General features: G+C 41.2%; 1 protein-coding gene across 1 annotated transcript in view; it reads left to right on the forward strand.

The window, feature by feature from the left end:
- LOC138945521 (ATP-binding cassette sub-family C member 5-like) overlaps window positions 1-12,049 on the forward strand; it is a 109,543-nt gene that overhangs the window by 68,219 nt on the left and 29,275 nt on the right. The window contains exons 2-6 of the mRNA XM_070316956.1: window positions 5,303-5,977; window positions 6,870-7,003; window positions 8,632-8,757; window positions 9,350-9,508; window positions 11,425-11,572. Of these exons, the coding sequence (XP_070173057.1) occupies window positions 5,342-5,977; window positions 6,870-7,003; window positions 8,632-8,757; window positions 9,350-9,508; window positions 11,425-11,572 (1,203 nt within the window). The 5' untranslated portion in view covers window positions 5,303-5,341. The remainder of the gene's footprint in view (window positions 1-5,302; window positions 5,978-6,869; window positions 7,004-8,631; window positions 8,758-9,349; window positions 9,509-11,424; window positions 11,573-12,049) is intronic.

A 12,049-nucleotide genomic window follows, 5' to 3' on the forward strand; every position in this document is an offset into this window, starting at 1 on the left:
AGGTGACGTGTTGCTTTGAAATGAGAGCCCTTTAACAGCCTGGGATTTTTTCTTTCTTTCTCTCCCTAACAACTGGACACAAAAACAACGCTGCAACGTGTACGGCAAGACAATGACGTGTGTGTAAGTACGTGATATCTCCCTGTCTTTTTGTTTTTTGTGAGGTGAGGTGTTTTTGACTTTTGAGTGCATTTTTCTTTCGCGGTTTCACGAGCTTTTTGACTCATTGGAGTACAGTGCCCCCCTCCCCCCACTGAAAGACTCCCTCCCGTTTTGAGAACCTGGTTTTTTTCTCAGATGTTCTGTTCATAACCTCTCTAAATGTAATACTAATAATAATCAAACATTCTTTTATAGCGCTGTTCACCGCCAAATGGCAGTCTCATGGCGCTTTACATTAGACATTAAAATGTAACATTTTACATATAAAAAGTTTTCTCGTAAGAAATAACATACAAGCATTAAAAACAATTCATAGACATCCATTTTAAGACTACTTTTTTTAAGGCTTGATTTTCTCAGGTTTTTTGAGGTCTCAAAAGGAGGATTCCACTGTAATCAGCGAGTCATTGGATACAGCAGTCTAATTCGTGTGCAACACCCCGCGGGTTAGGGGGAAGAATTTACCCGATGCTCCCCAGCATGTCGTAAGAGGCGACTAACGGATTCTGTTTCTCCTTTTACCCTTGTTAAGTGTTTCTTGTATATTATAGTCAATGTTTGTAAAGATTTTAGTCAAGCAGTATGTAAGAAATGTTAAGTCCTTTGTACTGGAAACTTGCATTCTCCCAGTAAGGTCATATATGTCACGGTAGAGACAAAGATCTGGTAGAAACGTCGTTTCTACCAGTAGAGACGAGGATCCTCGTTTCTACCGGTAGAAACGACGTTTCTACCAGCGGAGACGACGATCGGAGTTTCTACCGGTAGAAACGACGATCGGAATAAAACATTTTCCACAAATGCACGTGCTCTGTAAACAACGTTTGTGTTTACGTCTGTATCTGGTCAGTGAAGGCAGTAGTAGGTGAACAATATTTGCTGACATTGTCAATACATTTCCCACAAATGCACGTGCTCTGTAAACAACGTTAAAAATGAGTTCATTCCGGTAAGATAGAACTGTATTTATAATTGACAAAATCACCTACATTGCACACACACACACAAACGTTTTATTCCGATCGTCGTTTCTACCGGTAGAAACTCCGATCGTCGTCTCCGCTGGTAGAAACGTCGTTTTTACCGGTAGAGTAGAAACTCCGATCGTCGTCTCTACTGGTAGAAACGTCGTTTCTACCAGATCTTCGTCTCTACCGTGACATATATATTGTACTACGTTGCAAGCCCCTGGAGCAATTTTTTTATTAGTGCTTTTGTGAACAAGAAACAATTGACAAGTGGCTCTATCCCATCTCCCCCCTCCCCCCCCCCCCCCCCTTTCCCCGTCGCGATATAACCTTCGTGGTTGAAAACGACGTTAAACACCAAATAAAGAAAGAAAGAAAGAAAGCGTTTGCTCTTCTTGATTTCTCCATGCATGGAGTCGCTTTGAAATCACAAACTGACGACGAAATTGTGAGAAAAAAAGGAAAGTGTGTGACACGGGTCCACGACTGCTCAGGGGTAAAATAAACGTAATCTGGTGTGTGCTTTACGCAAGCTAAATAGCCATTCAAACGGCCTGTGTCATTTAATGCTGTTAAATGCTATTGTAAGTGTGCATGTTCCATAAGGTTAGAACTGTTTTTTTGTGAGAAGATTTAAATCGTTCTGTAAACCATTTGAGGCAGATTGGGGCTTTAAGCACTGCGAGGTGAGTGCAAGATCGGAAAGCACGATGCGGACCAATCATGGTGTGCTATTATTGCTTCCCTGTCGTTTTGTGGTCACGCTCGGGTTGAGGCGTTTTTATTATGGACTTTCAAGGGCAGTTTATGTAAACAGCCCCATCCCCCCGCCTCAACTTCCAAGTGCAGTATGTGTAACACCCCCCCCCCCCCCCCCCCCCCCCCCCCATGACACATCGAATAGAGACAGACCTTGAAAAGTACGAAATGGAAATCATAACAGGGCACAACACAAAACGGTCCTCAAAACAGGACAAAATGAAAACGCTGTCATCGTTCTATTAAAAGACAGCAGGATACAGTAAATGGCCTTAGGCTTTCCCGTCGCGTGTCTCCCTTCGGACAGAAAAATAAGGGTGCAACCGCTTCAGACAGATTTGCCTAGTGCAACCACGGTATACGTGTGTAGCCAGACTTCTTGATGCAGGCTCCTGTGGTTTGATGAGCTTTGTACCCACAGATTGTAGTGCTTGTGGTGGGGTGAATCTGTTATAACCCTGGTTGCATCGTTTGGTAGCATCAGTGTTCAATAACTTTCCTGGAATATCGGATTTTTTTAAAACAAAATTTAAACAAAACTTGACTAAATATAAAAAGGGGGGGGGGGGGCGATATGACATCATCCTTATTTCTCTTCTCAATGTCCATCCTGCCAACACCAAAGGATATCCCTGGTCAACTGAGACTTGAAACTGAGTGTAATTGAGTGAATTCTTGTGTGTTAACGGAGCTTTCTAAAAATGCAGACCTTTTATTTTTAAGTCTTAATTATCTGCAGCTCATCTGCACTTTACCGAATAAACAAGTTAAGGCTTTTGTTTGTTCTTCCCTTATCAGATTATTGTGCGCTTTCTGTGGTAGTGTTGACATGGTGATGATGACTTGTATTTTCATCTTTTCGTCGTCAGCCCTGTGCACAAGGTCGCTGTCTCTCTCTCTCTCTCTCTCTCTCTCTCTCTCTCTCTCTCTCTCTCTCTCTCTCTCTCTCTCTCTCTCTCTCTCTCTCTCTCTCTCTCTCTCTCTCTCTCTCTCCATGTTTCCTTCTCTCTTGTATCTCTCTGGATACTTAAAAACACATGCACGCACGCACACACACACACACACACATCCATAGACACACATGCACACACACACGTACACACACACGTACACACACAAACACTCCCTTTTAGCCGGAACTTCGCGACATACAAACTTTTGGCCTTATTTTAATGAGCTCTCAAATAATCCATCCTAATTGCGCAAAAGTTTGAGTAACCCAGACATTTTTCAATTGTTTGTTGCAGAAACCCATTTTTTGCCCGCTTTCTTGACGTCATTAAACCGATGTCTGGGCAGTGCATAAAGAGTTTATGTGTTGATTGAACATTGGATTTCCCTTCTGTTTGCCATTTGACGTCCGAGTCCGAGCCGAGACTACAAAATAGTGCATGTTTGTGTGCGTTCAATCATAAGGCAACAAAAAAAATAGTCTGTTTACGGTATCCCGACCGACCCTATTTTTTCGCGCGACCCTAGACTTTTTGGGGGCATTGGGGGGGGGGGGGGGGGAATTTTAAAAAAAAAACTCTTTGTTTTTTTTGCAAAATAACTTAAAAATATGTTTTTTGGGAGAAAAAAAATATATAAAAATAAATATCCCGACCTACCGACCCTATTTTTTTTGCCTATGTTACCGTAAACAGACTATTTTTTGTGTGTGGCCTAAACAGAAAAAGAAATTCTAACTGGGAGTAAAGTTGATTGATTCAAAAATGTTATTTGTATTGTTGACCAAAATATGACATTTTACACAGATCTTGACAGTCTGATTGTTCACTTCAACCGCTGGCGTGGTCTCGGAGGAACACTGACAGTGTCTTGATCTGTGTAAAGATGTCACATTTTGGTCAACAATACAAATAACGTATAATAAAAATGATCGATGTTATAAAGCAAAGGCTTATCTACCATGAGCTGCATGACTTTGTCTCTGTTAATGTTCTAGTGTGAAAATAATTCATGTATTTGCAGAGTGCAATAAAATTACAGCAAACAAAGTACATTTTCAGTATACAAAATATTTCCAAAGGAAGCACATTTTTAGTACATCAAAAAATGGCAAAGTCCAAATGAGGTACGTTTTCAGTACAATAGAGGTACATTCCCAGTATACCACCTGCCAACTTGGTTCAAAACTGGAATACATTTTCAGTATACCTCAAAATGTACTGAATTTTGCTGGCAGAACATTTTTGGTACATTTGAGGTACATTTTTAGGCAAGTGGTACAAATTTAGTACATTTTCAGCTCATGTTTGGTAATCCACATTTGTGCTGTCATTCTGCGGGGGAAATTAACGATATACACTATACCAATACATGCACAGCCAGTAGCAGTGACCTTACGAGTTATGTTCTCTTGCTGATATGAAGAAGTCATCGAGACGAACTTCGTTTTCAAAATTCTTTGTCAGTTTCTGGGAGATGTGCAGAGCAGAAGCGACAGAATATTTACGTGACGCCATTATTGGCATTATCTTGTCTTCTCAAACTTTGTTTGCTTTTTACATCAGAGATTTAACTTTAGAAGAGGGGGTCATGAAGAGATGTCATTGGTTTGTTTAATCAATGTCATTTAAATGTCTTTGAGGTGCAATAAATTTAATAAAATGCGCAAACAAATATATACACTACAATGTCACCACAGACTGCAGTCTCTTTTTGTCGATCAGACCAAAGATAGACACTGACTTTTGGCCTGTGTATACCGTGTGAAACTGAATTAATCCGTCCAATATATTGTCACTGTCCGAAAGAAAATGGAATTCTGTAACTCAGGCTTTCATTGTTTTCAGTGAATGTAGTTCATTTGTTTTACATGTGTTTTCATGCTTTGTTCCTGTGGTATAAACTATATTGTGTGTTCTCAACATGTGTTTTCATGCTTTGTTCCTGTGGTATAAACTATATTGTGTGTTCTCAACATGTGTTTTCATGCTTTGTTCCTGTGGTATAAACTATATTGTGTGTTCTCAACATGTGTTTTCATGCTTTGTTCCAGTGGTATAAACTAAATTGTGTGTTCTCAACATGTGTTTTCATGCTTTGTTCCTGTGGTATAAACTAAATTGTGTGTTCTCAACATGTGTTTTCATGCTTTGTTCCAGTGGTATAAACTAAATTGTGTGTTCTCAACATGTGTTTTCATGCTTTGTTCCTGTGGTATAAACTAAATTGTGTGTTCTCAACATGTGTTTTCATGCTTTGTTCCAGTGGTATAAACTAAATTGTGTGTTCTCAACATGTGTTTTCATGCTTTGTTCCTGTGGTATAAACTATATTGTGTGTTCTCAACATGTGTTTTCATATTTTGCTCCAGTGGTATAAACTATATTGTGTGTTCTCAACATGTGCTTTCATGCTTGCTCCAGTGGTATAAACTATATTGTGTGTTCTTTACATGTGTGCAGATGCAGCATGAGCGACGGTGACAAGATAACCGGTGCACGATGAACGGCGACAGTGAGAGCCACAGTGGTTCCGGTGATACCAACCCTGGGGCACCCGGTGAACAAGGAACCGTCCCACCAACCAACCACGACCTGAGTTCAGCCAGCCAGGGCGCCTCCAGCCCAGCCGGTGAAAACACAACCAAAGATGGAGGTCCAGGCAACTGTGATTCAAAATCCAATCACTCAGACACTAAAAAAGTCAGCGCAGAACCAACCAAAGATGTACGCTCAACCAGCCATGACACAGATTCAACCAGTCATGACACAGAGCTAGGCAGCTCAGATCCAACCAAAGATGTATGCTCCACCAGCCATGACACAGATTCAGCCAGTCATGACAGAAAGCCAGGCAGCAATGAGACAACCAAAGATTCTAGTGCAGCAGACCATGACACAAACTCAGAAAGCTGTGATGAAAGAACTACAAATAAGAATGAGAGTTTAGCAAAAACTGATGTACCGGTAGATACTTCTGTGCTATCCAGCCGTGACACGCACGGCCTCAACGGTGATCTGAAATCATCCAACCATGACAGTTCTGTGAACCGTGACCATGAGATGAGGATAGACTTGGAGGAGGCAGAATCAGACACAGGGAAAGACCGAGGCGCAGAGGCAGAAAATGCTAGGCTGGTAAGTTCAAATAATTGGGACCAGGAGTTGTCGGATAATATAAGATGTTTGGTCGCTTTTTCTGTTAGTCCGAGGGGAGCATATTTTCTTCTGTTTCATCTTTATTGACAGAGGCCGGAAACAAACGTCCACACAAATTAAAGAAAGTAGATTCAGCCTTGCCCTGGCGACCACCTCTCAATAACGACCACCTGCCCATTATGATCACCTAAAAGGATCACCGAGGTTGTTTCTAAACAATTCACCTTTCCATAGCAACCACTTAGCTGTCCAATGGAAATTCAGGGGGTATTCATTTTCTCAGTTACATTAACTGGCATTGGGTACTCATTTGTCTAGACCGGCACGGTTGGCCTAGTGGTATGGCGTCCGCCCTGTGATCGGGAGGTCGTGGGTTCGAACCCCGGCCGGGTCATACCTAAGACTTTAAAATTGGCAATCTAGTGGCTGCTCCGCCTGGCGTCTGGCATTATGGGGGGTTAGTGCTAGGACTGGTTGGTCCGGTGTCAGAATAATGTGACTGGGTGAGACATGAAGCCTGTGCTGCGACTTCTGTCTTGTGTGTGGCGCACGATAAATGTCAAAGCAGCACCGCCCTGATATGGCCCTTGGTGGTCGGCTGGGCGTTAAGCAAACAAACAAACAAACAAACAAACAAACTCATTTGTCTTTATGATTTTTATCTTGTCCAGATACTTCTAAGTAGCTGATAGTTATAGTTGAATGCAGTTTTATTTTTTGTAGAGAGGGCCCTGAAAGGTTTATAAAAGGTTTTAATATTTTAGAGGCAAAATGCTGTGCGAACCGTAGCTGCTGTTGTGTGAGGTAAAAGCACTTGACATGGGCACATCATTGTTTTTTAGTGTAAACATGCACGATATTGAATTTGCAGCTCCCAAATGGCAGGACTGATGCGGAAGATGTTTCGACAGAAACAGTGGAAGCTGGTATCAGTGCTGATGAAACAGAAGTTATGGAAGACGTAACGGAAGACTTTGACGGGCGCTTGGAGAATCTAACACAGAGGTAACTGCAGGGAGTTTGGTTTGCATACTTTGAAGATTTATTTTCTTCTGATGATTGATTGATTGGTTGAATGATATGTGTGTGTGTGCATGCATGCGTGTGTGCATGTGTGCGAGCATGTGTGCATGCATGTGTGTGTGCGTGCGTGCGTGAGTGTTTTACAAAGGATTCAATCAGTAGATTATTTTTACTACTTTTTTTTAACAGGAAACTAGCTGTGAAAGAAACATGAAAGAAAATGTACTGATAATGGAAATATAATGCATGGCATGCAAGCACTGTGTCTCTCTTTATCTCTCCCATACAAAAGTTGGTTGAAAGTCGGCCATATTGTGAATGCCACTTAAGCTTATTCTCTGAGTGGAGACAAGATGCGCTAAGGCCTAAAATAAAACTAGGTGTGGTTACGGTAACCCGACCTACCCTATTTTTAGGGGCCGACCCTTTAACTTTTTATTACATTTGTCAACAACAACAACAACAAAAAAACAAGTCGCGTAAGGCGAAAATACAATATTTAGTCAAGTAGCTGTCGAACTCACAGAATGAAACTGAACGCAATGCCATTTTTCAGCAAGACCGTATACTCGTAGCATCGTCAGTCCACCGCTCATGGCAAAGGCAGTGAAATTGACAAGAAGAGCGGGGTAGTAGTTGCGCTAAGAAGGATAGCACGCTTTTCTGTACCTCTCTTTGTTTTAACTTTCTGAGCGTGTTTTTAATCCAAACATATCATATCTATATGTTTTTGGAATCAGGAACCGACAAGGAATAAGATGAAAGTGTTTTTAAATTGATTTGGACAATATAATTTTGATAATAATTTTTATATATTTAATTTTCAGAGCTTGTTTTTAATCCGAATATAACATATTTATATGTTTTTGGAATCAGAAAATGATGGAGAATAAGATAAACGTAAATTTGGATCGTTTTATAAATTTTTATTTTTTTTTACAATTTTCAGATTTTTAATGACCAAAGTCATTAATTAATTTTTAAGCCACCAAGCTGAAATGCAATACCCAAGTCCGGGCTTTGTCGAAGATTACTTGACCAAAATTTCAACCAATTTGGTTGAAAAATGAGGGCGTGACAGTGCCGCCTCAACTTTCACGAAAAGCCGGATATGACGTCATCAAAGACATTTATCAAAAAAATGAAAAAAACGTTCGGGGATTTCATACCCAGGAACTCTCATGTCAAATTTCATAAATATCGGTCCAGTAGTTTAGTCTGAATCGCTCTACACACACACACAGACACACACACACACGCACGCACATACACCACGACCCTCGTTTCGATTCCCCCTCGATGTTAAAATATTTAGTCAAAACTTGACTAAATATAAAAACAACCAAAAAATAAGTGCAGAAAACGCAATGAAAGCGAAAGCGCTCGAGTCGCACACTTATTTCCCTGTCAAATAAATTTAATTTGTACACATTAGAAAAAAAAGTTTTAAAAAAAAAGTGATTGCCTACCTTCCTACCCTATTTTTTTTGGCTATGTTACCTTAACCACACCTTTTTTTTTTTTTGGCTTAATCAATAATCCTTGCCCTCAGATTTGATTACTCATCCATTTTGCTGAGCCAATGAAAGGGTTGCCTTTTCTTGTTTCAGCATTCTAGATCTTCAAGGCAAATCAGAGGCAGGAGCTTACTTCGAATCAGTGCCTTACGTACGCCGGCGGGGAATCAACAAGTACAAGCCTGTTTTGAAGACCTTGATTCCAGTCAGAGGCAAAGCGTAAGATGTTCTTTCATTTGAGGAAGTGCCGGAGAATTTAAAACAGATAAAGAGTTGCTTAAGAGTCCTTTGTTTGGATTTTTTGTTTAATGTACGGTATGTGAAACATGTACTTATCACCGTCTTATGTTTGCTTGTGTTTCTCAATATCTATCGATCTTTTTCTCGCATTTATCATCCTTGTTCAGTGCCTTTCTTGAAGGGAGAGATATGAGAGATAAGACTTTAAGGGTGCCAGAGATGAGGTTCAGTTCACTTCAAGGTCTAAAGAGAGGCTATATTATAATTCTCTTACAAAGTTACATGCATCAATTGTTTCAACTTCTTCATATTAATTTTACAGCTATATAGATATCATGCTGATATCATTTTCCACCACTAATTCTTCATCCAATCATCCATAAAAATCCTGTATGATTGTGCTTGATATGTTGTATTGTGTGTAAACAGGTCAAAAGAAGTTCTGCCTATTTTCAACGTCGGGTGTATCAACTTCTGCACGTTTCGCTGGGTGACGCCCATTGTGTGGAAAGTGTCATCCATAAAATCCTGTACGATGTGCTTGATATGTTAATGTATTGTGTGTAAACAGGTCAAAAGAAGTTCTGCCTATTTCCAACGTGGGGTGCATCAACTTCTGCACGTTCGGCTGGGTGACGCCCATTGTGTGGAAAGTGTACAAGAAAGGGGTTGACTCGCTCAAGGCGTACAAGCTGTCTGAATTGGACTCTGCCGAAACTCACGCTCAGAGGTAATGGGAGCAGTACAATACAGCACAATTAAATACAGTACCAACTAATGTAACCTCAAAAGATATTAAGGCAGCAGTAGAAGAATGAAGTTGTACAGTGTTTACCTGGGATGAAAGGACGCCCTTGGGGCCAGTCAAAAGTGTCCCTACATTGCAGGTGGCCTATCACGACAGGTATATTTTGGTAGAGATAATAGACAATTGGACAACAGCTGAAGGTGTCCTTTTAAGGGAGGTGTCCGCTCATCAGAGGGGCCACACATCGCAGGTATCACTGTACTCGCATACATTTGTATAAGTGAAATAACTTTAAGTTGGTGTATCGTCTTACTGTTTAGCAAACAAAAACAAAAAGTTTTCCTCTCTTGTGAGATGTTCTTGGCCAATTTAAGAAAAGAGAACTGATGCCATTTTCTGGGAATTTGAAGCTAAATACTGAGAATCAAAAAGTGAGAATTGTAACAATACTTCATGGACAAATTAAATGAGACATTCACTCTATCCTCTATCTAAAATGTGATCTTTAAACTGATTGCTGGCAGTGCCTCCAGGTGCATTCACAGGGGCGGACGAGGGGGGGGGGGCACAGGGGGCACGTGCCCCCCCCCCCCCCCCCGAAAAAAAAATTGGAAAGCTGATTCTATGACCATTTCTAAGTTCAAATGGCACCAGATGGCACCATTTTGCTTCTTTGGGCCAAAAAATTTTCCGGGACGGAATGCCCCCGGACCCCCCTAGCAAATTCGGGCGCTTCGCGCCCATCACATTCACTTTCGATTCAAAGTGCCCCCCCCCCTTACAAAGCAACTGATCCGCCCCTGATTCAGCATAGCAAGACACAGCCTATACTTTTCTCTCCTTTAGTTTTCTCTTTAACAGCATATTTTCGTAAAGTTCTGGAACATTTATTGGACAAAACGAGACAATTGCATATATGAATATCACTCGATCCTCAATCTATTGATTTTAAGCTGGTTGCTCAGGTGGTGCCCTGATCTATAGCAAAACACAGCCTACTTTTCTTTCATTTAGTTTTCTCTTTGACTGCATGTTTTTGTAATTTTATGGAACATTCAATGGACAAAATGAGACGTTCACTTGATCCTCAATCTATTGGTACGTTTATGGAACAGTTGGTATTTCATAGACAAATGGTAATTTTATGAAACATTCTGTGGACAAAATAAGATATTCACTCGATCCTCAATCTATTGGTAAGTTTATGGAACAATATTTCATGGACAAATTTCATGGACAAATGGTAATTATATGGAACATTCTATGGACAAAATGAGACATTTACTCGATCCTTAATCTATTGGTAAGTTTATGGAACAATGTTTCATGGACAAATGGTAAGTTTATGGAACAATATTTCATGGACAAATGGTAAGTTTATGGAACAATGTTTCATGGACAAATGGTAAGTTTATGGAACAATATTTCATGAAAAAATGGTAAGTTTATGAAACATTCAATGGACAAAATGTCAGACATTCAATTTATTCAATCCTTAATCTATTGGTTTTAAGCTGGTTGCTGAGTGACTGCATGGGGGCCCGGTAGCTCAGTTGGTAGAGCACTGGAATTGTGATCGCAAGGTCGCAGGTTCGAATTTGGGCTGGGACGGACAAGGGTCAACTTTATGTGCAGACCCTGAGAGACGGAAGCCATGGATGTCGTCCCCCCCCCCCCCCCCCCCCCCCCCCCCCCCCCCCCCCCGTGTCACCACAATGGCATGTAAAAGACCTTGGTCATTCTGCCATAAGTGCAGGTGGCCGAATACACCTAACCATGCAGACACCTGGGTAGCGCGACTCCGTTGCTTTCCACTGGGAGGAAGCGACCCGAATTTCCCAGCGATAGGACAATAAAGTAATGAAAATGAAAATGAAATGAAAAATGTTTTGGTACAGGCTTGAGCGCTTCTGGGACGAAGAGCTGGAGAAACGAGGCCCGGAGGAGGCGTCGTTCAAGCGTGTCATACTGCGTGCCTTTCGCACCCGACTCCTGTGTACCCTGCTCTTCATAACCTTCTTCGTCATGTTCAGTCTTTTCAATCCTGTGAGTACTTGATGGTTCAGGTTTCAACATAAAAAAACATTCAATTTTAAACTGATTGCTAACCGTATCTGATGTATAGCAAAACACAACCTACTTTTCTTTCATTTAGTTTTCTCTTTGACTGCATGTTTTCGTTATTTTATGGAACATTCAATGGACAAAATGGGGCGGGGATGTAGCTCAGTCGGTAGCGCGCTGGATTTGTATCCAGTTGGCCGCTGTCAGCGTGAGTTCGTCCCCACGTTCGGCGAGAGATTTATTTCTCAGAATCAACTTTGTGTGCAGACTCTCCTCGGTGTCCGAACACCCCCGTATGTGCACGCAAGCACAAGACCAAGTGCTCACGAAAAAGATCCTGTAATCCATGTCAGAGTTCGGTGGGTTATAGAAACACGAAAATACCCAGCATGCTTCCTCCGAAAAACGGCGTATGGCTGCCTAAATGGCGGGGTAAAAAACGGTCATACACGTAAAATT

This window comes from Littorina saxatilis, linkage group LG13, assembly GCF_037325665.1.
Source record: "Littorina saxatilis isolate snail1 linkage group LG13, US_GU_Lsax_2.0, whole genome shotgun sequence".
Taxonomy (NCBI): domain Eukaryota; kingdom Metazoa; phylum Mollusca; class Gastropoda; order Littorinimorpha; family Littorinidae; genus Littorina; species Littorina saxatilis.